Source organism: Canis lupus, chromosome 7, assembly GCF_011100685.1.
Source record: "Canis lupus familiaris isolate Mischka breed German Shepherd chromosome 7, alternate assembly UU_Cfam_GSD_1.0, whole genome shotgun sequence".
Classification (NCBI taxonomy): domain Eukaryota; kingdom Metazoa; phylum Chordata; class Mammalia; order Carnivora; family Canidae; genus Canis; species Canis lupus.
The window spans coordinates 22,761,179-22,786,826 of record NC_049228.1 but is presented as its reverse complement, the minus strand read 5'-3'; the positions used below and the strand labels follow the sequence as shown (position 1 = coordinate 22,786,826).

Here is a 25,648-nt window from a genome sequence, read left to right as displayed (position 1 = left end):
CACTTTCAGTAAGTTCCTTTGGCTGCATATCTGAAGGATATCCCTCAAATTGGCAGCAGGATTGGAATTCCCACCATCAGCTTTTTCTTCTAGAATTCTATTTACCTTTAATTCACATTTCTTCTCCAGCGTTATCACTTTTTGTTTCTTTTTGACACTTTCATCCTTTTTAGCCAATTCTCTCTTTCAATGATCCATTTTTGTAAAATGCCATGTAGGTTTATTGCTGAGAAGCAAAGAGGCAACACAACTACACACTTTTTCATCTCTGCATGAACTGAATAACAGATACATCATGACTAGTCAGTGACAGACTTTGAAAGAACTGATTGGTCACTGATCATAGTGATCTGTGGATTGAAAGACCATTAGTGAAGTTTGTACTTCTTGCACTTTCAATTAATATATTGTGCTAACTGAAATTTAGATCATATTATTGGGACTCTGGTGTTCTATAACTAAATTGTGATAATTGATATTTGTGCATATGGGAACTTGTGCATATATAAAGTGAGGACTGTCAGTATATAATTTTAGAGTTTCTATAACTTTCTTGTTATCCCTTTTAACTTTATTTTAAAAATACCTCTTTTTGGGACACCTGGGTAGCTCAGTGGTTGAGCGTCTGCCTTAGGCTCTGGGTGTGATCCCGAGTCTGGGATTGAGTCCTGCATTGGGCTCCCTGTGAGTAGTCTGCTTCTCCCTCTGTCTATGTCTCTGCCTCTCTCTCTCTCTCTCTCTCTGTGTCATGAAGAAATAAATAAAATCTTGAAAAAGTCTCTTTTTATCTCTAAGAATATTCCTGCTTTATTGTAAACCTTGCATGATATTAGTATAGCTATACCTTTTGTTTATGTTTGAATATTGTATCTTTTATCATCCTATTACTTTTTATCTTTCTGTGTAATTATATTTATAATAATTTGTTTGACATCAATATACCATTATTTTTCAGGCTAAATTTTCCATTGGAGTATTTAAGTCTAATTACATTGAATGCATGTAATTAATGATGTTTAGTTTTAAATCCACCAACATACTATTTGTTATTCACTTAAACTATATGTCCTTTGTGCTTTTCTATTTCTTATTTTTTAGATTAAACAAGTATTTTTATTTGTTTTTTCCATTTTATTAGTTTGTTAGTTATGCTTTTACTTTATTCTCTAAGTGATTATTCTAGAGACTGCAGCATGTATCTTTAGCTGCTTAGAGTCTGCTATGAATTAGAGCTCTCATAATTTCGTAAGCAATGACTCCCTTAGAATACTCTACCTCCATTTCCTGCTTCCTGGCTTTTTAAAGTTAATATGATTTAAAAATAGCTAACATTTACCCTATCAAGTGCTCCTCAGGCTTTTCTACATTTCTGTATTTCCCTCATTTTTATTTAGCTTGAAGAAATCCCATTTATTATTTCTTTTTGTGTGAGTGTGCTGGCAATGAATTCTTTGTTTTTGTGTGGTTGAAAATATCTTTATTTGATATTCATTTTCAAAGGGCATCTTTGCTTGGTATAGAATACTAAGTGGCCAGTTGTTTTCTTTCATCAACCTAAAAATGTTATTCAAGTGTCTTTTCACTTTCATACTTTTTTTGGAGAGTTAGCTATACATCTGATATATATTACTTTGAAGTAAGTAGTAAGTAATATTTTATTCTCTTAGTATATTCTTAGTATATTCTCTTAGTATATTCTCCTTGTGTGTTGTCTTCAGCACTTTCACTATGATGTTCCAAGGCCTGTTTTTTCTTTGTATATATCTGGCTAAGGCTTTATCAAGTTTTTTGAATCTATGACTTAATGTCTTTACTTGCCCATTTACCTTTCTTCCTTTTCTTTGATACCAGATATGCATACATTAGACCTTTTTACTGTATATCTTTTCTCCTTTTTCTTCTTACTGAAGTCTGGTTATTTTATCCTAACATATCTGCTGTTTCATTAATCATAACTTTTACTCCAATGGTTGTTAAACTGTTTATTAAATTATTAATTTCAATTATTGTATTTTTAATTCTAGAATTACTATTTTACTTTTTCTATAGATTCTCACTTTGTCTGGAATTCTCTATTCTATAGTTTATTTTTAAAATATATTAACCACTATACTTGTAAAATCTGTCTGATACTATCAGTATCTTGGTGACCTGAGGTCTGTTTATGTTGACTATTTCTTCTCTTTGTTTTCATTCATTTAGTCTCGTCTACTTTCATCCTGAATAATGTTTCAACTAAATATTATTGTAGAGATTATGGATATTATGGCTAATTATATCTTCCTTTCAAAATCATTTACTTTTTAACTTAAAAAAAACATATAATAAGATTTGGGAAAGAACACATCAATCCAATCAGTGATTAAGATGACTCAAGCTTATGCTTCTGTATTAGTGAGCTCTGATAGAGTTCATTTTCCCTCTTTTTTACTAAGCCCTAGCCTTTCAGGGGTCTCAACTAAAAGCTTTTATTAGGCCCTCCATCTTGATATTCTCTGAAGTACAGTTTCTATTTCCTCAGCAGTATGTGTCTACTAAAAAGTGCTTAGCTTTTTAGCTTCTCACCCACCAATTTCTGCCTGGTTTCTTATATTCTTTTCCTGCAGAGCTTAGAATCTGAAAAACACCCCAGTGGCAAAAGTGGAACAGAATGTGAGATTCCCTTTAATGTGTTTTTTTGCTTTTCAAATGTTTTCAGTCCTGACTGCTATGATTGCTCTCACATGTTTTCAAATATTTTTCTTTTTACTTCATATATATTTTATAATTATTTGTATTAGGAGTATTTGTCCTATTACAAGCTACTTCCTCACAACTGGAAACAGAAGTATCACAACTGGAATTCTTTTAATGTATGTCATTTAGCTACCATATATATTTTAGGTGTATACCCTATTCTTACTATAAGTGATGTAGGGATAATAGTGCTTGTATAAGAAAAAAACATCACTAATGTAATTGAAAGGTGAGTTAATATATTGAACCTTTAATAAAATTTAGTTTTCACAAATCCACATAATACCAGATAAATTAGAGAGTGATTTCTAAAAATCAGCTCATTGGTGTTTCCCCAAGTTTTCTGAAGACTGTAGTATTTCTGATTTATTATTATTTTTTAGTTTAATCTTTATCTGATACACACAGATGATGTATATGCAGTGGATCAGAGACAAATTTATTGCACAAGTGGGAAACAACTATACTGAAAAACATTAGCCTTGAAAATCTTTCCAAAATCCTTCATTTGCTAAAATGCTACTTGCCCAGCAAATTCTCACTTTATCCTCAGTTCTTTACTGGGGTAACTTGCCTTTCTTAGTTTTTCTTGATTTTATCTGATCTTGATCCAATAGACCAAAATGTGAGAACTTTCTCTTACATGGCATAGAATGTAGATTTTTATTATTTACAATAATAAGCACATTTTATTTTATTTTTTAAAAAGGATTTATTTATTTATTTATCTATCTATTTATCTATTTATCTATTTATTTGAGAGTGGGGAGGGAGAGAGGAAGAGAAATCATCAAGCAGACTTCCCACTGAGTGTGGAACCTGACACAGGGCTTGATCCCAGGACCCTGAGATAATGACCTGAGCTGAAACCAAGGGCTGGATGCTTAACTAACTGAGCCACCCAGGTGCCCCATAATGAGCACATTTTATTTTATTTTATTTAAACATTTTATTTATTTATTCATGAGAGACACAGAGAGAGGGAGAGAAGCAGAGACACAGGCAGAGGGAGAAGCAGGCTCCATGCAAGTTGCCTGATATGGGACTCAATCCCAGGACTCCAGGATCATGCCCTGGGCCAAAGACAGGTGCTAAACTGCTGAGCCACCCAGGGATCCCAATAAGCACATTTTAAAAGCCATTTGTAGTTTACAAAGTATATTCTAACGTAGTTTTTAATTTCATCCCTGCAGTAGTCTTCAGGTTTGGCTAAAGGAGGTATTTTCTTGTTTAGTAGTTAAGAAAAATAAGAATCAGTCTCAAAATGCTTTTTCTACATAACTCAAGAATAAAGTGCTAAACCTGAATATCAAAGTCATGCTTCTTGACTCTAATCCCATGTTTATTCCTTTACACTATGTTGCCTAATCCAATCAGCCTTCATTATGCACCTGTGATAGGCCAAATTCAGAATTGAACACTGGGGATAAACATGAGAATATGACATGAGCAAGAAAGCAAATTAAAACATATGTGGAATTAGAAAGAAAGAATTCTTGTCTTCTTTTGTTGGGTTTCTTCTAAATTCTTCAAAGACAAAAAATCTATCGATCTAGTTCATAGAATTTATAAAGCGCATATTGTAACACTAGGTGCCACTGGGGGATTGAGAAAGAAACAGAAGACATGATTCCTCCCAGAAAGTGTTTGAATCTCAGCAATATAAACAACAAATGAAGCAATTTGAGAAGCAGACATCCAATAAGTATCTGTTGTTTGGTTTCACAGGGAGCCCATCAACATATGCAAAGTCATATGCTCATGTTTATTTTCATGACTGTTGTAAAATGTCCCCAATTTGGAATGGTCTCATTCAGACTGGACTGATTAGAAATTCTAACAAAAACCTCCACATGCTTATAGTATTTTAAATACAATATTGAAAACATAAGTTATAAATTAGAGACCACTGCTGGAAACCTTTGCTACGTAAAACCTAAAGCCTGTAAACGATAATTTCCTTCTTTTCTTTGTTTGGGTTCAACTAGCCAAACACTACATATGAATTTTCAACAGAAAATGCAATGCATATTTAATTGATTGTATTTCAAAGATAAGAGTCGGTAACACCAGACTCTGCGGGGTAGGGTGTGGAGAAACACATTTATTGAGATTTGCTCTGTTCCAGGTATCTTATTAATTCTCATATAAGCTCTCTATCAGAGATAGAATTTTTCTGATTCTAAAAACTATTATCTAAAAACTCAGAGATGTTAAACATTTGAGATAACATAGCTAGTAGAAATACAGATAAGATTCTAATTCAAATTTAGCTTATTCCAAAACCCATGGTCCTTCCTCTATACCAGGAGTTAGGAAACATTTTCTATAAAGAGAAAAATAATTATTTTAGGGTTAATGGGCCATACAGTCTCTGTTATAACTAATTAACACTGCTATTGTAGAATGAAAGCAGCCATAGACAGTATGTAAATGATCAAGTATAGCTATGTTCTAATAAAATTATATTTATGAACACTAAAATTTTAATTCATATAATTTTCATATTATTCACATTATTTTTCTTTGATTTTTTTCAACCATTTGAAAATGCAAAAACCATTCTTAGCTCACAGACCATATAAAACCAGGCAGTGGGCCAGATTTGGCCCATGGGCTATAGCATGCGGACCTCTGTTCTGTATCATGTGTCCATTTAATACTCAAGATATTGATAGACCTTTAGTTTATTTCCACATCGTAACAGTGCCAATTTTGATTGCCTAAAATGAACAAAATATTATACTATAGAGGGGTTCAAAGCTGCATGAGTCACCATCTTTACACTTAAGGTACATACAGTGCAATGGGCATGTTTACACAAATATTCTAGAAGACAGAATGTCATGTCATACACTACATATACAGTAAAGTACAAAACAGACTCAAAAGGACCTGGTGACTGGACATAGGGAAATAGAGATAAACCTTATCTCATTGAATTCCACCATTTATCCCACCTTCCACACTACTCCTCTAAACACACACACACACACACACTCTCACACATTCTATGGCTTAGTCAATTTAGTCATAACAGATTGCTTTTGGTGCTGGAATACTCCAAGGTTTTCGTATCTCCCTAAACTTTCAGGTAGGGAACTTATGTTTTTCTTTGTCTGTAATGCTTTCTCCATTTTATCTCTCCAAGATATACATATTCATCTTCTAAGATTGGGCTCAAGAATTATTTCTTTCATACTGATAAGAATAGATACTATGCTTGATCTTAGTCAGAAGGCTGACAAGTGCTGAGGATTATTTGTTTTATAAAGTCCAGCCTTTCCTGAACTCATTTCCCAAGCCCCTCTTAGTATAATTGATAACTTCTTCATATATGCCTTCTCAAGAGACTCTTCTATCATAGTATTTGTATACTTTGCTGCTTTTGTTTCTCCCTCTTCATCCAATGAACTCTAAGGGTCTTGTGGGGAGAAACCACATGTAGTTATGGTTGTATGTCAAGCATTGAGCACAGAACTTCCCTGTTGTAATGTCAAAATGTTTAGTGATTGCATGAATCAATGATGGGATGTTAGGTCTTAGCCGTGGCAAGTTGGGAGCATATTGATAATATAGTAGTTATCTGTGATTTCACTTTTGCAGTTTTAGTTACTATGGCCAACTATGGTTGAAGAGCAGATGACCCTCCTCTGACAAATTGTCACAAGGTCAATTGTAGCTGAATACTATGTCACAATGCCTGGGTCATTTGCCTCACTTCATCTCATCACAAAGGTATTTTATCATTTCATATCATCACAAGAAGTACAGTGATATTTTGAAACAGAGTTATACACATCATTTTTATTACAGCACATTTTTATAATTGTTCTATTTTATTATTAGTTGTTAATCTCTTACTGTGCCAAATTTATAAATTAACTATTATCATAGGTATGTATGTATAGGAAAATGCATAATATATACTGTAGGGTTTAGTACTATCTGTGGTTTTAGGCGTCCACTAGGGATCCACGGCAATGTATCCCCTGTGCATAGGGAGGACTAATGTACTAATGACACAGCACAGAGGTGGATAAGGAGGACTGGGCTGGGCTAGATTGAAAAGGGAGGTAGACAGAGGCCACAAACAGAGGCAAACTACCTCTTTCTGCAAAACTTTATACAAGATCGACTGTAGTTTTTTGTTTTTTTTTTGGACTGTAGTTTTATTGGAAACCACATTTAAAGGTGTTCTTCAAAGATGGGGGAGATTTCATCATTTTCTTTGGTTGTGGCAGGTTGGACTCTCTAGGACGTAGATTCTGAAATGGAACTCTGGTGCTCACTTTGGCAGTACATATACTAAAATTAAGATGAAACTTAGTATGCAGGATGTTTATGAAGGAGTGGGCTGGGTACCAACATCTGTGGAAAAGAAGGAAAGGAAGCATGAGTGGGTGAAATGGGAAGTTGAGCAACTTCAATGACAGCTTGACTGACTTCTCCTGTAAAGAAATAAGACATATTATCACAAGAGACAAGTGGTCAGTGGAGTAATACTGCTGTAATGTCTTATACTATGAGATAGTAATATTATTTGAATGTAGATTGTAGTAAGTGAGACATACATATTATAATCTCCAGAACAATCATTTAAAAATACACATAATACACAAATAGCTATAGGTAGAAAGTTAAAAGAAAAAAGTAATAGAATAATAAAATAAATGAGTCACTCAAAAGAAGGCAGGAAAAGAACTAAGAAACAAAAAATAAAAAGCAAATAACAAGATGGTAGACTTAAAATCAACTGTATTATTGATTACATTAAATATACATTATCTAATAATGCCATGTAAAAGGCAGAGATTGTCAGTATACATGAGATGAAAAGAATCAATTATCTACTGTTTATGAAAACATCCTTTAAATATAAAGACATGCAGAATGAAAGTCAAAGTGAAAAATTATGTGTCATTTGTATAAAGTCTAAGCATGAGTAAACTGCCATGCTATGTTAATTCTGACAAAATAGAATATTACCTGAGATAAAGAGGGATGTTTCATAATGATAAGTGGGTTAGTTTATCAAAAATAATGAACAATCTTAATTGTTATGAAATTGAAGCACCTAACAATAGAGTCTCAAAACAAATGAATTAAAAATTGATAGAACTAATAGACAAACAATCATAATTGGAGATTTTTATCATCTCTAAGTCATTGATATAGCAAGTAGACAAAAAAATTAGGATAAGTATGCAAGATTTGAAGAACATTATCAAGTATCTTGACCTACTTGACACTTGTAGAAATACTACATATGCAGAATGCATATGGTACATTCACCAAGATAGATTATATACTAGACCATAAAACGAGTTTTAATGAATTTGTAATGATTGCAATGATAGAGTGCGTTCTCTGACATTAACAGTACTAAATAAGAAATGAATAACAGTATGTCTAGGGAATCTCCAACTTTTTGGTAATCAAGGAGTACATTTCTAAATGACCCATAGATCAAAGAAGGTTTTATGGGAGGAATTAGAAAACATTTTGAGCTAAAAGATAATGAAACAACATTTCAAAATTTATGGGATATGATTAAAACGGTTCTTCCAGGGAAATTTATAGCTTTAAATGTCTATATTTGGAAAATAAGCAGTATAAAATCAATAATCACAGTTTCTACCTTAATTAGGAAAAGATTAAAGTCACAATAAAAGTATAAAAGAAATAACAGAAGAGAAGAAATCAGTAAAGTAGAAGAAACTCTTATATCATCACTATTACTTTACTTTCTCTGGAAATAGCAGCCAGTGCTAGACTTTGAATTCTATACTTTATGCATTATAAAAGAAATGAAACATAAAATGTAAGAGAAGTAAAACTCAAATTATTTTATCATAAATTGAATTGACTTCTGAAAAGAGAAAACAACCTGAAGATCATTTTGTTTAGTATCATGGTTTAGTACAAAATTAAGATGAAAGCAAATATGCTCTTTAATTTTAAACAACAATCAATGAGAAAATATGATTAGAGAAAATAGTTCATTTATAATAGCAGTCAAAGTAGTAAAATATCTAGGAATCAATGTAAAAAAAGAAAACTTAAACATCTCTATGAAGATACAATGAAGGCTTGAATAAATAGGCACAAACTGGTCTTGTATAGAAAGACTCGGTATCATAGGAGGGTCCATTCCCCCTAAATCTTAAACTTCACATAATCCCAATAAAAATTCTAACAAAAAAACTTTCAAAGAATTACAAAGTTGATTTCAATGTTTTTAATGGAAGTTCTGCAAAAATTTAGTGATGAAGGAGGCTTGATTCTGTCAAATATCAAAATATATCACAGAATTATAATGGTTAAAAAAATCAATGAAAAGACAAATCAGTAGACCAAGATGGCCCAGAAATATACCCAAAGATAAAGACATATATATAGACATATGGACTTGAAATTAGACTTAATACTTTAAAGACAAATGAGAATGGTGCACCCATTTCTACATATTGTTGCATGAGCCTAATGTTATTCAGTTACCTAAAATTAATAAATCTGACGGGAACAAAGTGATATCTCATTGTTATATTGTGCATTTTTTCTTTGATTGTTAGTGAGGTAGAGCATCCCCTTTACAAAAATAACTATCAGGCATTTAGTATTCCTCTTTTATTTAATCATAACATAGACAAATTTATTAGCTTTTTTAAGATTACAAAAATATTTTTTACTTCCTTGTATTAGTTTTATAGTTTTGCCTTTTGAGGTTTAGTGTTTAATATAATTGAAATTTATTTTTGTATATAGAATAAGGAAGGGTTCCACTTTTTTCCCCTTAAATATGATAAATCAATTTCTAATCTCAACCGTTAAAACATTCCGTCCTTGCTCTGATGATTCCCAATGTCACATTGATTATATACTAATTTCTGGAATAGACTTGAGTCTGCTTTTTTAACACTCTATTTCGCTGACCTATTTTCATGTTCCTTACACCAGCAATACATTGTTTTTAGTACTACAACTTCTATGTAAACATATCTGGTAGGGCATGTCCCCACCATCCTCCACTTTTTTGCACATTTAAAAAATTGAGTTAGCTATTCATTATTCATGAACACTTATTTTCCATATAAATCTTAGGATAAGCTTTAGGTCATTTCTTCTGCCTCTTGAAAAACATACTGGTATATGTGAACTGAACTTAATCAAACACTTGATTTGTGTCAACTGATATGATCTTATGATTTTTCTCCTTTGATCCATGATTATGTTGAATCATATTGATAGATTTTTTAGATATAAAATCATTTTGCCTTTGTGGCATGAAGCTACTTGTTTATTATATATTACATTTTAAATACGCTCTTGGATTTTATTGGTTAATCTTTTTGCTTTGGATTTTTGTGTTTGTATTCATACATGGAATTAGTTTATATATTCCTTTTTTTGAATATTCAGATTACACAAGCCTCATAAAGTTGATTGGGCAGTTTTTCCTCATATTTTCTGAAACCACTTGTATAAAATAAAGATTATTGGTTCCTTCAAAATTTAGCAGAACCCACCTATAAAACCAACTGGATTTGGGGTTTGCTTGAAGAAAGACTTATGTTTGTCATTTAACTTTCTTTGATTTTTATTAATATGTTTAATTTCTCCTTTCCAATTTTGGACTCTTGGCTATTTCCATAAATTTACTAATTTCTTCCACATATTCAAATTTAGTGCTGATAGTTATTCATAATGTATTTTTACTTTGTCTCATCTCTATTTCAACTATAGTTATCACTCCCTTTATATAGTATGTTTTTAAGCCTTCTGATTTCTTTTCTTTTCTTTTTTTTTCTTTTTCTTGATTACTAATATCTAGGTTTCTTCAAAGAGCAATTTCTACTTTTGTTCATTTTTCTCTTCATTATAGTCATGGTTCTCCAATTCTCTGATTTCTATATTTATCTTTAATATTTCATCCCTTCCTATTTCTCTGGATTCATGCTGATGTTCCTCTTTAGCTTCTTATGTCAAACACTTGGATAATTTGTTTTCACTCTTCCATATTTTTTCCCTCTAGGTACTGCTTTGATGGTAGCCAATAAATGTTCACATATAGAGCTTTCGTCATCAAGTCTGCCCTGTTTTGTAATAACTCATAACTTCTTTTAGTAGCATTTTGTTTATTTCTACCACTGATTTTTCAGAGGATAGCCAGCTCTGTCATTATTAGAGGGTTTTTTTTCTTCTTTTGGCCCTATATTTTAATAGGAAGCACTTAAAGAAAGAGCCTTATTCATTCAGAAATGAAGGTCCAATCTGTATTAGAAATACATACTTTCCATTAGTTGGTCCAAAAGTATCTACCACTTTTACTATGTCTTCTTTCTTTATTTTTCTTTATATACAAACACAAAACCCTTTTTTTCAGATCATTAATATAATTCTTTTTTTATTTAATCAGTTGGACACTAATACTCTATTCAGAGATGACTTCAACCATCCAGAAAACTGTATAGATTTCAAAATTTAGCAAAAAAGAAAAAGCTCATAGACAGAAGGTGCAGTCATTACTTTGCATTCTTTGACTTTGTTCATAGGAAAGTTGACAGGACCCTTTGTTAAAGTCTATTTATTTTACCTAAAATATTAATGATCTGAATTTTCAGTCTACTGTAGAAAAGGAGCAGCAAATTAGTAGGGGATATAGAAACTGGGAGAAGACCTATACTCAGAGGAACAGTATTATAAGCCCTATTTTTACCATTAATCAGTCTAATGCCCTTATATAAATCATATAACCTCCTTGAATATCAATTTTCTTGCCTTCAAAATGAGGTATTTGGACTAGATGATTCCTTTCAGTTATGTATTATAATTTCAGCTTGATGGTGAATTTAAAAAAGAATGAGATAATAAATATGAGTAATAAAGAACTACAGTCTTAGGCTATCAAATGCTAAGGGCAAAGATAACTATATCTACTGATGCCTTTAGAGCCTTGCTACTCAAAATATGGTTGGCATCCAAAAGCATCAGCATCACCTCAAAGCTAGGTAGGAATGCAGAATCTCAGCTCTACTAAATCAGAATTGTCATTTTAACAAGACCCTCAGGCAGTTTGTATGTACATTAAAGTTTGAAGAGCACTGCCTTAGATGATTGTTTTCTTAGCATTCAGGAAAATACCTAGTATTCAAAATGATGTCTCCAATTTACCAAGCAAAAATTCAGTTAAGTACAGGATTCTCTTGTTGGGAGGGCAGGAATATTTTTAATAGGTATTGGAATTATTTCTGTACATCACTGAAATTTCTAAAAAGTTCTTACCTTTCAAAAGAAAATCTTCTGTTTAGAAAATTAACCTATGTGGATCCCTGCATTCCCTGGGAATCCTGCAGAAGTGAAAGTGACTATGTATATATGATTTTCATTTTCACCAAAAAATAGCCTAGTGCATTAGAAGAAGAATTCCATCTCCCAGTGGCTCAACACTTTATCCCCAGAGAGGATGTCACTCATTTTCCACTTTCCTATCTTATGGCTACTAATGTAACTTTTTTATTTTACATGGAAACTTTTGCAGGCTCTAGATATAACATCTTAGCCAACTCTAAATTTCATGAATAATTGGGATGGCAATGTTTTTCAACCAGAGGTGGGGAAAGCTTGCCTGGCTCTGCAGTGTGCTCCTTCATCCCCTCCTTTATGCAGTCTTGTTCCCAAGAAAGCCTTCTCCATATATATTCCATAATACCTTTCCTTGTTCTCAGTTTGTCTTGTGTGGAGTGTCCCCAGGATTCCATCTCTGAGATGAAGATTTGCATGCTGAAAGTTTATTGAGGATTTTTCCCTAAGATCAACACCTGTGAGAGAGTGAAAAAACCAGGGGAGTACTCAGAGAGAAGGGCCATGAGATAGCCACATGAAGGCATCAACATCCCACAGGGAGCTGGAATGGCCCTCCGAGTTCTACCTTATACCCCACTCACTCCTATCAAAAGGCTGCTGGATATGGGTTTCTCTGGAGAAGTGGCATGAGCTTCTGGAGTCTTTCTTCCTCAGAGAGCAGTTTCCAGACAGAGACCTTGCTGTGAGCTGAGTGCTCAGTCATGAAGGAGGGGGTCTCACAATGTCTCCCAGGTCTTTTTTTTTTTTTTTTAAGATTTTATTTATTTATTCATGAGAGACAGAGACAGAGAGAGAGAGAGAGAGAGAAAGAGAGAGACAGGCAGAGGGAAAAGCAGGCTTCTTGCAGGGAGCCTGATGTGGGACTCAATCCCGGGACTCCAGGATCATGCCCTGGGCAGAAGGCAGGTGCTAAACTGCTGAGCCACCCAGGGATCCCCGACTTGCCTCTTTTTAAGCCCTCTTCTGAGTCTTACAAGCTCTTCTAACTCAGTCTCTACAGACTTAGCCCTAGTGTCTAAAATCACAGATGAGAAAATGCTGTTAGAAGGAATGAAGACAACAAGCTGATTCTGATCCTTCCACTGACTTGCCAAGTCATACATTTTCAGATGCCTCTCCCTGGATGGTGGGGGTTGTAGTGGTGGTTCCCTCTTCATTTCACAAAATGACAACTTGACTTAATTCTCCCAAAAAGAGAATTATATAAACTCATAGTGTTTAGAGTCTTACTTGTACTATGAAGGAATATAATATAGGATATCAGCTGGATTTTGACTAGGACCAAGGGAGACGGGAAGTAAAATCAGGTTCAAAACTCCTTCCCCATTTTGACTCACATCCTTAAATGTGAGAAGGAAACTACCAAGACAACTCAGTGGCAAGAGGCTAACTGCCTTACAGCCTCCCTTCCTTCATTAGATTTGAACATCAGGTAAGATCCCCTGAAACTCTGAGAATTAATCTCTGCCTTGTCAAATTTCTGAAGTCTACAGAGATAACAATATTATTAGGTGAGCCATATGAAACTACCAATATTTGATAATTTTTCACCCACAAAAGGGATATGGTTCAACAATAGTGCAAACATTCTTTTTTTAAAAGATTTATTTATTTATTTATTTGAGAGAGACAGAGAGTAGAGGGTGGAGAGAGGCAGAGGGAGAGGGAGAGAAAGAATCCTCAAGCAGACTCCCTGCTGAGTGTGGAGCCTAACATGAGGCTGGATCCCAGGACTCTAAGTTCATGACCTGAGTTGAAATCAAGAGTGGGATGCTTGACCAACTGAGCCACCCAGACACCCCAGTAGTGCAAGCATTCTTAATTTGATTTCTGCTGACCTCTAATTGAACTACAAATGGCTTTTTCAGAGTTCTTTTAGTTCCTAGCAATTGAATGAAACTTTTATGTGTAAGCATTTACATGACTTAATCTTGGGGGAAATAGAGGTTATGAGTGTCAACAAATTTTCTAAGGAATCTGTGACTTCCTGCTCACCCCAAATTAAGAACTGTTGGGTAGAAGAAAATTCACACAACTTGAAGCTGGAAACCCCAATTCCCTACCTCTCTAGCATTTTGCTGAAGAAAGTCACTTAAGCTCTTCAGAACCTACTTTCCACTTCTACAATATAACCTTTGAATCCTGGAGCACAAAAATCTCAGATAGGAATAAAAATCCAAGGAAATTTGTGGAGGCTCCATGCTTGGCACACTGTAAAGTGCTATACAAAGAGAATATAGTGTTCGCCCACTTTCTGCTGTTCAAGGACCTCCCCTTTCTCTCTGGAATCAGGATGTACCATAGATGAGTGAAAATGGAAAGACACAGAAAAAATAACAACCTAGCAACTAACCAAAAGCATTTAAAAACCTCAGAGAAGATTCTTTTCAAGTTTGTGGTATAGTTTCAGGATCTGCTATCCAGTGACCACCACAAAGGATGACCTGGAAGTTGAAATGCTTGGCTTGGGAGTATATTGAGTGAGTGTGTCTGTACCCAGGAGACAGATTGAAGAGGGATTTCTTAAGCCCAAACAGCTCTTCACTAGGGAAACATTCTTTCAATCGTACCCCTCACCAGTGGTCAGAAGTTCCATCCAGTAGTTAATGTGCAGGCTTTGGATGAGAAAGCCACTGAATGTGGTCGACTGGTTTTCCACATCTGTATGTCAGTATCTGTCTGTCTGTCTATCTATCTATTTCTCTAATTTGTGTTTCTCTGTTTCAAAGTATGTTGCGATGGATTCACTGAGCTAATTTCACTGGCAATCCTCTCTCTTGAGACCATTCCTCAGTCCTTTTCTAAAAGATTCTGTCTCCTTTCTAACATCTAGCTATAGTTTTTCTTCATAAGAGCCAAGTTCAAATTAATTTTATATTGCCAATGTAATACATGAATGCAATCTCTTTGTTAAAACAAATAAGATGAAGCTAACAATCCCCTTCCTTGACTTCTCAGCTTCTTGGATTTTTCTCTCCGGGCATGCCTGGTGCTCATTTCAGATCTGAGGAATTCCTCCAGGAGATGCATTTGGTGCCCTTTGTCCTGAAGGGGAAGCTATTCACATAATGCATCTGGTGTGGTGATTAGAGAAGTGTCACACTGAAGTGGCAAAAGTGGCATGGGGGGGATGGTGGTAGAAAAAGTAGAACTTCATGTTGCCAAAGTCTCTGTTCTAGCCAATAACTGTCTTTTATGTCTAGGAACATAAAATTCATTGTGTATTTTGTATAAAGTGAAAATAATGTGGGCTAGAATATTATATTAAAATAGCTGTGATTTAGCCGTGGGAAGAGTAACCTTTAAAAATATCATCTTTGAACTGGAGGGTATTATGCTGAGTGAAGTAAGTCAATCGGATAAGGACAAACATTATATGTTCTCATTCATTTGGGGAATATAAATAATAGTGAAAGGGAATATAAGGGAAGGGAGAAGAAATGTGTGGGAAATATCAGAAAGGGAGACAGAACATAAAGACTCCTAACTCTAGGAAACGAACTAGGGGTGGTGGAAGGGGAGGAGGGCGGGGGGTGGGGGTGAGTGGGTGACGGGCACTGAGGGGGACACTTGATGGGATGAGCGCTGGGTGTTATTCTGTATGTTGGTAAATTGAACACCAATAAAAAATTATTTTATAAAAAAAAATAAAAAATAAATTAAAAAAAATATCATCTTTGGGCAGCCCTGGTGGCGCAGCGGTTTAGCGCCGCCTGCAGCCCAGGGCATGATCCTGGAGACCCTGGATCAAGTCCCACGTCAGGCTCTCTGTATGATGCCTGCTTCTTCCTCTGCCTGTGTCTCTGCCTCTCTCTCTCTGTCTCTATGAATAAATAAATAAAATCTTTAAAAAATAAATAAAATAAAATAAAATATCATCTTTGATGGTCAACATCACTAGTCATCAGGGAAAAAGCAAATCAAAAACACAACAAGGTATCACCTTACGCCTCTCAGAATGACTAGAATTAAAAAGACAAGAAATAACAAATGGTGGGAAGGATGTGGAGAAAAAGGAACCCTCTTGCACTGTTGGCAGGAATGCAAATTGATTCAGACACTGTGGAAAACAGTATGCAAGCTCCTCAAAAAATTAAACTAGAAACATCATACAACTCAGTAATTCCACTATTGGGTATTTACCCAAAGGAAATGAAAATACTAGTTCAAAAAATACATGCACCCCTATGTTTATTGCAGCATTGTTTATAAGAGCCATGACATGGAAGCAACTCAAGCATCCATCAGTAGACTAATGGGCAAAGAAGATGTGGTAGGTAGGTAGGTAGGTAGATAGATAGATAGATAGATAGATAGATAGATAAAGATAGATAGACAGTGGAATACTCAGTCGTAAAAAGAATGAAATCTTGCCATTTGCAACAACATGGAAGGAGCTAGATTTATTTTTTTTTTAAGTTTTATTTATTTATTTTATGATAGACATAGAGAGAGAGAGAGAGAGAGAGGCAGAGACACAGGAGGAGGGAGAAGCAGGCTCCATGCCGGGAGCCTGACATGGGACTCGATTCCGGGACTCCAGGATCGCGCCCTGGGCCAAAGGCAGGCGCTAAACCGCTGAGCCACCCAGGGATCCCCGAAGATTTAATGCTTAAGTGAAATAAGCCAGTAAGAGAAAGACAAATACCATTTGTGGAATTTAAGAAACAAAACAAATGAACAAAGAAAGAAAAATAGACAAACTAAAAACCCAGACTCTTAAATACAGCGAACAGAGAGTTGCCAGAGGGGGCAGTGAGTGAGGAGGCAGGTAAAATAGATAAAGCGCAGTAGGAGGTACAGACTTCCACTTCCATAGTCAGAGATGAAAAGTACAGAACAGGGGATGTAGTCAATAGGATAGTAAAAAAAAAAAAAAAAAAGGATAGTAAAAACATTTGGTGACAGATAATGACTACACTAAATGTGGTGAGCACTGAGTAATGTATAGAATTGAATTAAGTTGTACACTTGAAACTAATGTGACACTGTTAATTATACTTCAATAAAAATAATCACCTTTTTAAGAAATAATACATTCTTAGTATTCTACTAACTTTGGAAGTTTCTTTGTCTATATATTTATATAGTAAAAGTAGGTTTTTGATAAACACATACTGAACTGAGTTTTCTGAAAAGTCTATTAAAAGAGTTATGTATATAAAATATAATTTTCATAGATTCCATTTGTAAACTAGTGATATATTCTATACCAAAAGCCTTGGATACTGCCAGTGTCTCTAGAAGTAGAACCTAGAATACCAGTTCACATTTCTACAAATGCCGATTTAAAATAGCATATATGAAATTTTTTAGCCTATAGGTTTTATTTTTTTTAAGATTTTATTTATTTATTTAGAGACACAGAAATTGAGAGAGAGACAGAGACACAGGCAGAGGGAGAAGCAGGCCCCACACAGGGAGCCCGACGCAGGACTTGATTCCAGGCCCCCAGGATCACACCCTGGGCCAAAAGCGGCGCTAAACTGCTGAGCCACTGGGGCTGCCCACCTGTAGATTTTAGAACAGTATAATTCTCTATGCACCAAGATATATAGTCATGTGTTTAATTTTAAAATTTTATTCTTTACCCTTGTTTTCCTAAAGTGTAAACAAAATAAAAATATATTTCTCCTTTGAAATAAGAATTATTTTGCAAATTGGTTTATGAACATTGAGCTCTTACTAGATGACAGGTACTGTCCTATGTGTTTTCCATGATTTCATTTAATCCTCATAATAGCTTCGTGAAATAGGTAGTATGTCTGTGCTTTGGATGTATGAAAGAGGGACCCTAGACTCCGAGAGGAGAGATGGATTGCTCAGATTTAACCAGCTAGTAGAGATAACAGTTTTCTGCCTGGCCAACCTTCTCTCCAGAATGGTGAACTTACTTGGTTCTTTTTACCCTGGCTCAGATTGGCTAGGCACAGATGTGTGAATTCAAACTGGTCTCTGCTTCAGAGGAGAGTCCATACTTCTTTCGCGTCTGGTTGCTGTTGTGGGGCATATGCAGTGTTCAGATGAGAACAAAGTTCAGTTACTTCTCCCATGTCACTGTGAGAAGAAATGCCACAGACTTGGTATCCTGTACCTTGATCAAACCTTTGTCTTTTTTTGCTTTGTGTACCTTTGTTTCCTCTGGGAGTCTTACCTGCTTAAGCCATGTCCTAGAGGTCCTGGCATTGCCTTTCCCATAGATCATGGCACAGATACACTGCCACCAGGAGGAGGGCTGTAGGGTTCAAAGTGGTTTGGTTCAAAGACCCTTAGAGCAAGGAGGCCTGCTGCCAGGAGATGCAAAATGAGCCAGAAGTTTTGGGTGGGGGCCTTCAGGACAGAGAAATACACACCATAAGACTGACCCCTACTAATTAGTTTCAGGCGGGTGGTGTCTACTTGGGGGCCCCGCAGGAGGTAGGAAGACTGAGCCTTCCTGTTCCTCATTGAAGCCACCCCTGGCTTCGAGTGGGAGGCCTACTTGGGTGAAGCCACCATGTACTTGTTTGGACTCTGTCTGTTCCTGGCTCAGGAAATGACCCATAACTTTCTTCCAGTACTCAGGTCTCTTTTTGTGGTGTAGAAAAAGGAAGAGGTTGTGGGAGTTCCCAGGGGACTTTGATGTCCTTCGCTGCTCCAGTTGAGGGCTTTGAGTTAGGCTCTTGGTTACTTGATGGCATGTTTCATGTCTAGCCCTCATCCAGTCGGGGACAAAGGACCTCGTATTGCAAGCTGTAACCTATGGGTCTGGGTATTTCTTGAGTTATAAAGGAATATTTATTCCTTCAAAGAGAGGAATGAAAAGGGGGAGAAAGGACACTGTAAAAAGAGAGAGTGGCTGGTCTTTCCCTCAAAGGAGAGGAAGAAGGGCGAGCTGTGTTGCATTGACCACTGCATATCATAAAATCCCCCTAATTCAGCCAGCAGTGCAAATGGACACTCTATAAACACACCACCAAGACACAGGGAAAATCAGCCTGCACACAAGGGAGAATTCTTGGTGAAATGGAAAACATGTTTTACTCTTCTCTGCCCCATTTTTAGAAGAGGCCCCTGCCATTAGATATACCCTTCTTTCACCCTGAGGATAGTTTTCCTGGAGCCTCATCACCCTCAGAACCAGATAAAAAGCTACAGAAAGGCACACAGAACATTGTAAGGTCCAGCACCAGAATCTTGCAACGTAGCAAGCATGTAATACCAGGTTAGGTAGAGAGTTACTCTCAACAGAAGTGAAGACTAATAGTGACCTGAAGAATGTTAAACAAAACCAGAATTAGTACATGAGATAATTTCAGTGTGGGAAATCTGTTCTCCAGGTCATCTCCCAATCTCTAAGCTGTTTCCCTTTTTTTTTTTTTAAGATTTTTTTTTAATTTATTTATGATACACATAGAGAGAGAGAGAGAGAGAGAGAGAGGCAGAGACACAGGCAGAGGGAGAGGCAGGCCCCATGATGGGAGCCCGACGTGGGACTTGATCCCGAGACTCCAGGATCGTGCCCTGGGCCAAAGGCAGGAGCCAAACCGCTGAGCCATCCAGAGATTCCTGGGAGCTCTTACTTTAAAAATGGGAAGTGTAGGGGCACCTGGGTGGCTCATTTGGTTGGGTGTTCAGCTCAGGTCATGATCTTGGAGTCCTGGGATCGAGCCCTGAATCGGGCTCCCTGCTTGGTGGAAGAGTCTGCTTCTCCCTCTTCCTCTGCTCATGAGCGCTCTCTCTCTCTCTCTCTCTCTCTCTCTCTCAAATAAATAAAATCTTAAAAAAAAATGGGGAGTGTAAAAATAGTGTGACCTCTGCCTTGATAGCCCAGTGCAAATGACATACACAAATATATGTGCTTCTACTTAGGTGTGTTTCAGTAGACCAGGAGTGGCTACGGCAATTTTCATTTTCTTGACGTCTGATGGCCCAGTCCTTGGAGAAGGTCAGCGGCCGACCATGACTGTTGAGCTGACTGATGTCACTGGGACCAACCACTCTCTTGGTGAGTGTGACAGTGATCCCTTCAGGGCCACCAGAGGAGAAGCCGGTAGACCTTGGAGTCAACCTGGCGCCTGTGTCCAATATTGTTTGGGACCTTGCCTACAGTACACAGCTATTAAGATAGAAGGAATGCTAGATATAGAAACCTGGTACTGTATGAATGGCTTACAGTATTATTCATCTCCTTGTTTCTCTTCAGGAACCCACGAGCTGTCATGCCAGCATAACCCCCTGGTTATCAATGTGACCCATCACCTGGACGTCCTCTCCCACCGTACCACCTCAGTGCTGCTCAATTTCTCATCCCCACTGGTGGGCATCTCAGCGGTGGCTCTAAGGACATCCTCCCACATAAGTCCTTCAACTCTCATCCCAGAGCATGAGGGGCAAAATCATCAGGGACAGAGGTACAGAGTCTACTTTCTCCCTTGTCTTCTTTCTTTTCCTTGTGGTTGTGATGTACTACCATCATTTTCATATATAGCATTTTGTTTTCAGTGGGTGCTTAATCACTAACTAAAAAGTGGGTCTAAAAACCACCAAAAAGACATAAGAAACAAGTAAAGAACAATTTAGAAGGCACACTTGGGTTTTATATTTTGCTCTTCTTTTCTTAGCTGAGCATATTTTTTTATGTAAATATTTAACATCTTTACAGGGTCTTAAAATCTTTTTTACATAAAAAACCACTGCCTTCAAATCAACATTGTTATATAAACTGCCAGAAATTCTCTGCCAAAAACTCATTGTTCCCTGAGCAATGTATATTTTTCCACTTGTTCCCACCTAGACAGTGTGTACAGCAAGTTTAACAATTAGTTTTCAAGGCATGTCATATAATCAATTAGAATTACATATGGAAATCAGGAATATATTATCTACATAGGTGTTTCTGTGGACATCTGTGATTGTCATCATCTAGATAGAGGTTTCCTGAACACTCTGCCTCAGCTAGTAGAGGGACTGTACTTTACAATGTTGGTGTGCCCAAGATGGCCCAAAAGTGAGAGGGAGCATGCCATATGATGGTCTGTGCTGCAGCTGGAATGGACTCATTCTATGAGTGGTGTAATCAGTTGAGTGGGCCTATAGATAATGGAGCTCATTCCCTCAAGGAGTGAGCTGTCAGGCGATTGGGATCCCAGTCACAAAAACTTCTAGAAAGTGCTTCATTACCAAATAGGAGCTCTGATACCACCATTCCCAAACTAGGTATACCAGAAACCCAGCTTTGATTAGGGATTAGGAATAGACAGTGGCATATAGTTCATCAGTTATCTTTGCTGTATAGCAAACTATAGCAAAATTTAGTGGCTTATCACAGTTTCTATGAGTGAGGAATTTGGATGCAACTTAGCTGGGTACTTCTGGCCGAGATTGCCATTGAGCTGTTGGCCAAAGCTACAGTAACCTTAGGCTCAAGTGGAGCTGGAAATTTCACTTCCAAGCTCACCCCTGTGGTGATTGGCAGGCCTCAAAAGATCTGCATCCGGGCTCACTCACATAGGTACTAGCAATAGGCATGCTCACATAGGCATGGCTCAGTTCCTTACCACATGGGCTTCTCCATAGGCTGCCTGAGCATCATAGCATACAGCAGCTAATGATCCAAGAGAGAAAATGAGACAGAGAGGGTGAATACATAGGAGACCACCCAAAAGCTGCAGTCTTTTTATAACATAATATTGGAAGTGATAATCCATTACTTCTGGCATATTCTTTTCATTAGATATGAGTCAATAAGTCCAGCCTATACTCAAGGGGAAGGGTTTGCATCAGGGCGTGAATCACCAGGAGCCATGTTAGAGGCCATCTACCATATAGTAATAATGGTTTATGTTAATTGAATACTCATTGTGTGCCAGGTATTGCTAGAATGAGAAAAGCAATAATGGATGGAATCTGGATGTTGGACATTGTAACATTAGTTCATCTGCAACTCTTAAGTATTCTTATTGAGCCAACATCTTCAAATATTAACACAGGAATGCAGATTATTAAAATAACATTGTTTACTAGAATTATTGCCCCTCTCTCTCCTATGGTTTTTCAAATTATTTTCTCTACTGGCTCTACCTCTGGCTTCAAGACATACAGAATCTTTCAGGTCCCTGAGACATGTGTTCTTGATGAGCTTCATGTCTTTGCACATTATGTTCCTACTTTCTTGAATGCCTTCCAGCCCTTCTTCACTTCAACTCACACTGCACCATCAGGATTCACCTTCTTCTGTGAAATCTTGGCAAACTCCTTGCCTATTTCCATAGGGCATTGTACATAACCCACACTCTGCAGAAACAGCTATCACACTGGGTGGTAACTATTTGTTTACCTGTTGCTCTTTTCCACTAAACTCTGAGCTCTGTCTAGTGGAAATTCCATGCAGCATCTTTCAGTATCTAGCAGAGGGCCTGACACATAGTAGGTGTCAGAAACCCTGTTGAATGATTGTAACAGACCTTCTCTCTAAATGCTGTATGGAACAGAACTGAACAAGAAAGTCAGAAAATGGAGAAAGTTATAGCTTCTCTGGACCTGAGGGATAAGAACTCCCCTCCCCGTCACAGCTGTGAAGTTCTGACAAAAACGTTGATTAATTGTGATCACTGCTGCTCGTTCACTTATTTTCACTTGGCACTATGGGAAAAACAAGTTTTATATGCATGCATGCAAACCAGTAGAAATAGGATATGATTCTCCAGTTTACACAGAGTGTATCTGGAATGCACAAGCATTTCCAAACCACATGTGACTGACAGGAGCCATGCAAATTGGCTTCCCTTCTCAGCCAGCAAGTTAGTGCATTATAGTAAATTTTGATACACAGGGAACCTAATAGATTTCATATATTTTCTTTCTGAACATATTTAAAATCTGAATCCTTGTGTACTCTCAAAAATAGGAGTTTTTTTTAATATCTTTATATCAATCCCAGTTGTAGATATGGATAGATCTTAATATGAAACCCTCACATTCTGGGCATAGTGAGAGGGATTCCTGGCTGCCTCATTCTTACTCCTTGTGACCTGAATTCCATTAATACTGAAATGGGCAAGGGAAAGCTGACAGATGCCTGGAAGTAGAGGATGTATTATCCATTTTTCTATTTAACCATTAATGACCAATGCCCTGTCCCGCCTACAACTCTGCATCTTTAAACCAGCCCAACCGGCCCATAGAATCTCAGGACAATAAACCTGTCTGGCAATCCAGTGATGTTTATGATCCTTACCTTGGACCCTCTAGCTTTGATCCCTCTCTCCATCTTGTTTATCGTTCTGCTATGACGGTTACCAGTTTATGACCCCTTGGGTTTAGTCTACTAAAAATGAACCATTAGTCTTGAAAACTGAGTTAGTGTTCCTGGTTTAGGCCACTGGTGCTCAATTAAAGCTCAGTACCCTCCTACTCTCTGGCCGTTTCTAGCTTTGGCCATTTTAGAGAAAGGTCCTGCATCACTGTCACAGCATCCCGTGAGTTGGAGAATCAGGCAGACACCCAACCATACCAGGATTGTGTTGATGGCTTGGGGAAGTGGGAACCACTTTTGTGATTAATACAATGGGATTTTGAGTGTGTCAGAGATATAATCCAAGCACTAATAGTATTTTGCCTAAATTAGTAATTAGCTTCCAGATAATCAGAACTGATTTAATCAGAACTCTTATTATCTACTTTGGAACTTCATACAATCAGGTCTAGAAGAATTTACTAAGGGGCAAGAATGATGGGCATGTGGTTTCTGCTACAACAGAATTTTGTTCTTCTAGTTACATGATCATAATCTAATGGAAACATTGATTGTGACTTCCCTGCCTCTACCGGATGATAGATGCATCAGATCCCCCAGCACTGAATCTTCTGAAGATGAACATCGTCTCCTTCTCCAGGGCATGGGCTGATTACAGTGGTTGAAACTCCTGACCACTCCTTTCTTTACAACATTTGCACTTCGTGTCTTATTGATTTTTCCATCTACTTTCTCTATAAAAGGTTGCAGTGCAATCTCCCAAACAACTGCGTCCTTAACTTTTCCTTGTATTTCAAACAGTTCTGGCTTTTTATAATTTGATGTTACAGAATTAGGTGCGTAACTGCTTGTGACTCTTTTATCTTCATTAGGATCATACCTTGTGCCAGCCCGTTTGCTCCATTAAATGCTTTTGGCTTTGTATTCTACTTTGTCTGGAATTTAAATTTCCATCTCTGCTTTCCTTTTGTTTGTATTTATTTGGTAAATACTTGCCTTTCATTTATTTTTAACATTTCGCTATCTTCGTTGCCAATGAGCCCAGGGCATATTGCTACATGGCACTGTTTATTCTGAAAATTTATTTCATGATCCTCAAGCCTCTGGTATCTTTAGGACACTGTAGTATTTTTACCTTTGGGACGTTTATCTTCTAGGATTCCATGGCCTTTGCCAGTGGTTTTCCCTCAACCCTCACTCTCACCCCACCAGACCAAGACCTTTATACTTCCTGACCTGAAGTCTTGCAGGCAGTAAAGAAAAGGTGGTACTGATGAGGACTAAAGGATAAAAAACAGATCTGTGACCCTTGAAAAGCTGCGCTGAGTTTGCTGGTCCCGAGTGAAGCCAGAGAATGAAGAAAAAATGACCCCTCTCCCTCTCTTCTTTCAGTATGGCTTTATTCCTTATTTGCTTTTTTTTCCAGAAAAAAAAAAAAAATGCATGCTCTGGCTTCCCATGATGTTTCTCAATTCAACTCCAATACATTTTGAAATCAGGAGGAAATCCTCACAGATTCCAGCTCTCTGTCTTGGTTTTTGATATTGATAAGAGTTTTCATATTTCTTCTGTATCATTGGAATTTAAGTGGGAAGCAGGGAAGCATTACCTCATAGCATTCTTGTGAGATTAACGGAAAAGCATCCACATGGAGTCCGTAGCACACTCTAGCACCCTGCAGGAGCCCCGCCCATGGCAGCTTTCATACCATTCCTCATCTTTGTTTTTCTCCATTTCTCCTTTCACAAGTATGTCACTTATCAGTTTCTTGCTTCTCAGCTCTGCATCCACTCCCAGCATGTGAATGTGTAATACTAGAACAGGATTTTATTAATATACAGCCTTTGCTTGCTGACACAATGTTCAGTTTTGTCAGTGGAGGGTTATGGAGGGATAAAGGCTTCTCTTCTTGGCTTCAGGGTGCTTTTTTCTCTTCCGCTGCTGTGACATAGTCAGTAGCAATGTAGACAACAGAGTCCATTAAGTCTGGCAGCCGCTTGGGTTCCCAGGGTACCTCTTTCCAGTTGGCTGTGCATTACCATCTACCAAAGGTGACGCTTATTTTTCCCACTGCAGGTGGTAGATTGCCAGCATCCAGTTTCCCACTGACAAGGACCTCCACATTGTACTTAAGCTTGAGAGTGCAAACAAACTGACCCCCAAATCCTACCTCTATGAATCTGTCTCCTGGTACCACTTACATTTCCACTCTATGCCAGTCAAGGTCCAGTCAGGACATTGTAATTAGAATAGGGAGAGTTTAATATAAATAACTATTAAACTACTTAGGGGAACTACAAAGGATTAACT

At 37.0% G+C, this 25,648-nt stretch overlaps 1 protein-coding gene across 1 annotated transcript in view; it reads left to right on the top strand.

Annotated features, from left to right (window-relative positions):
• The window catches only part of PAPPA2 (pappalysin 2), a 267,023-nt gene that overhangs the window by 145,604 nt on the left and 95,771 nt on the right, over window positions 1–25,648 (top strand). Inside the window, 2 exon segments of the mRNA XM_038542421.1 lie at window positions 19,954–20,089; window positions 20,288–20,495. Of these exon segments, the coding sequence (XP_038398349.1) occupies window positions 19,954–20,089; window positions 20,288–20,495 (344 nt within the window).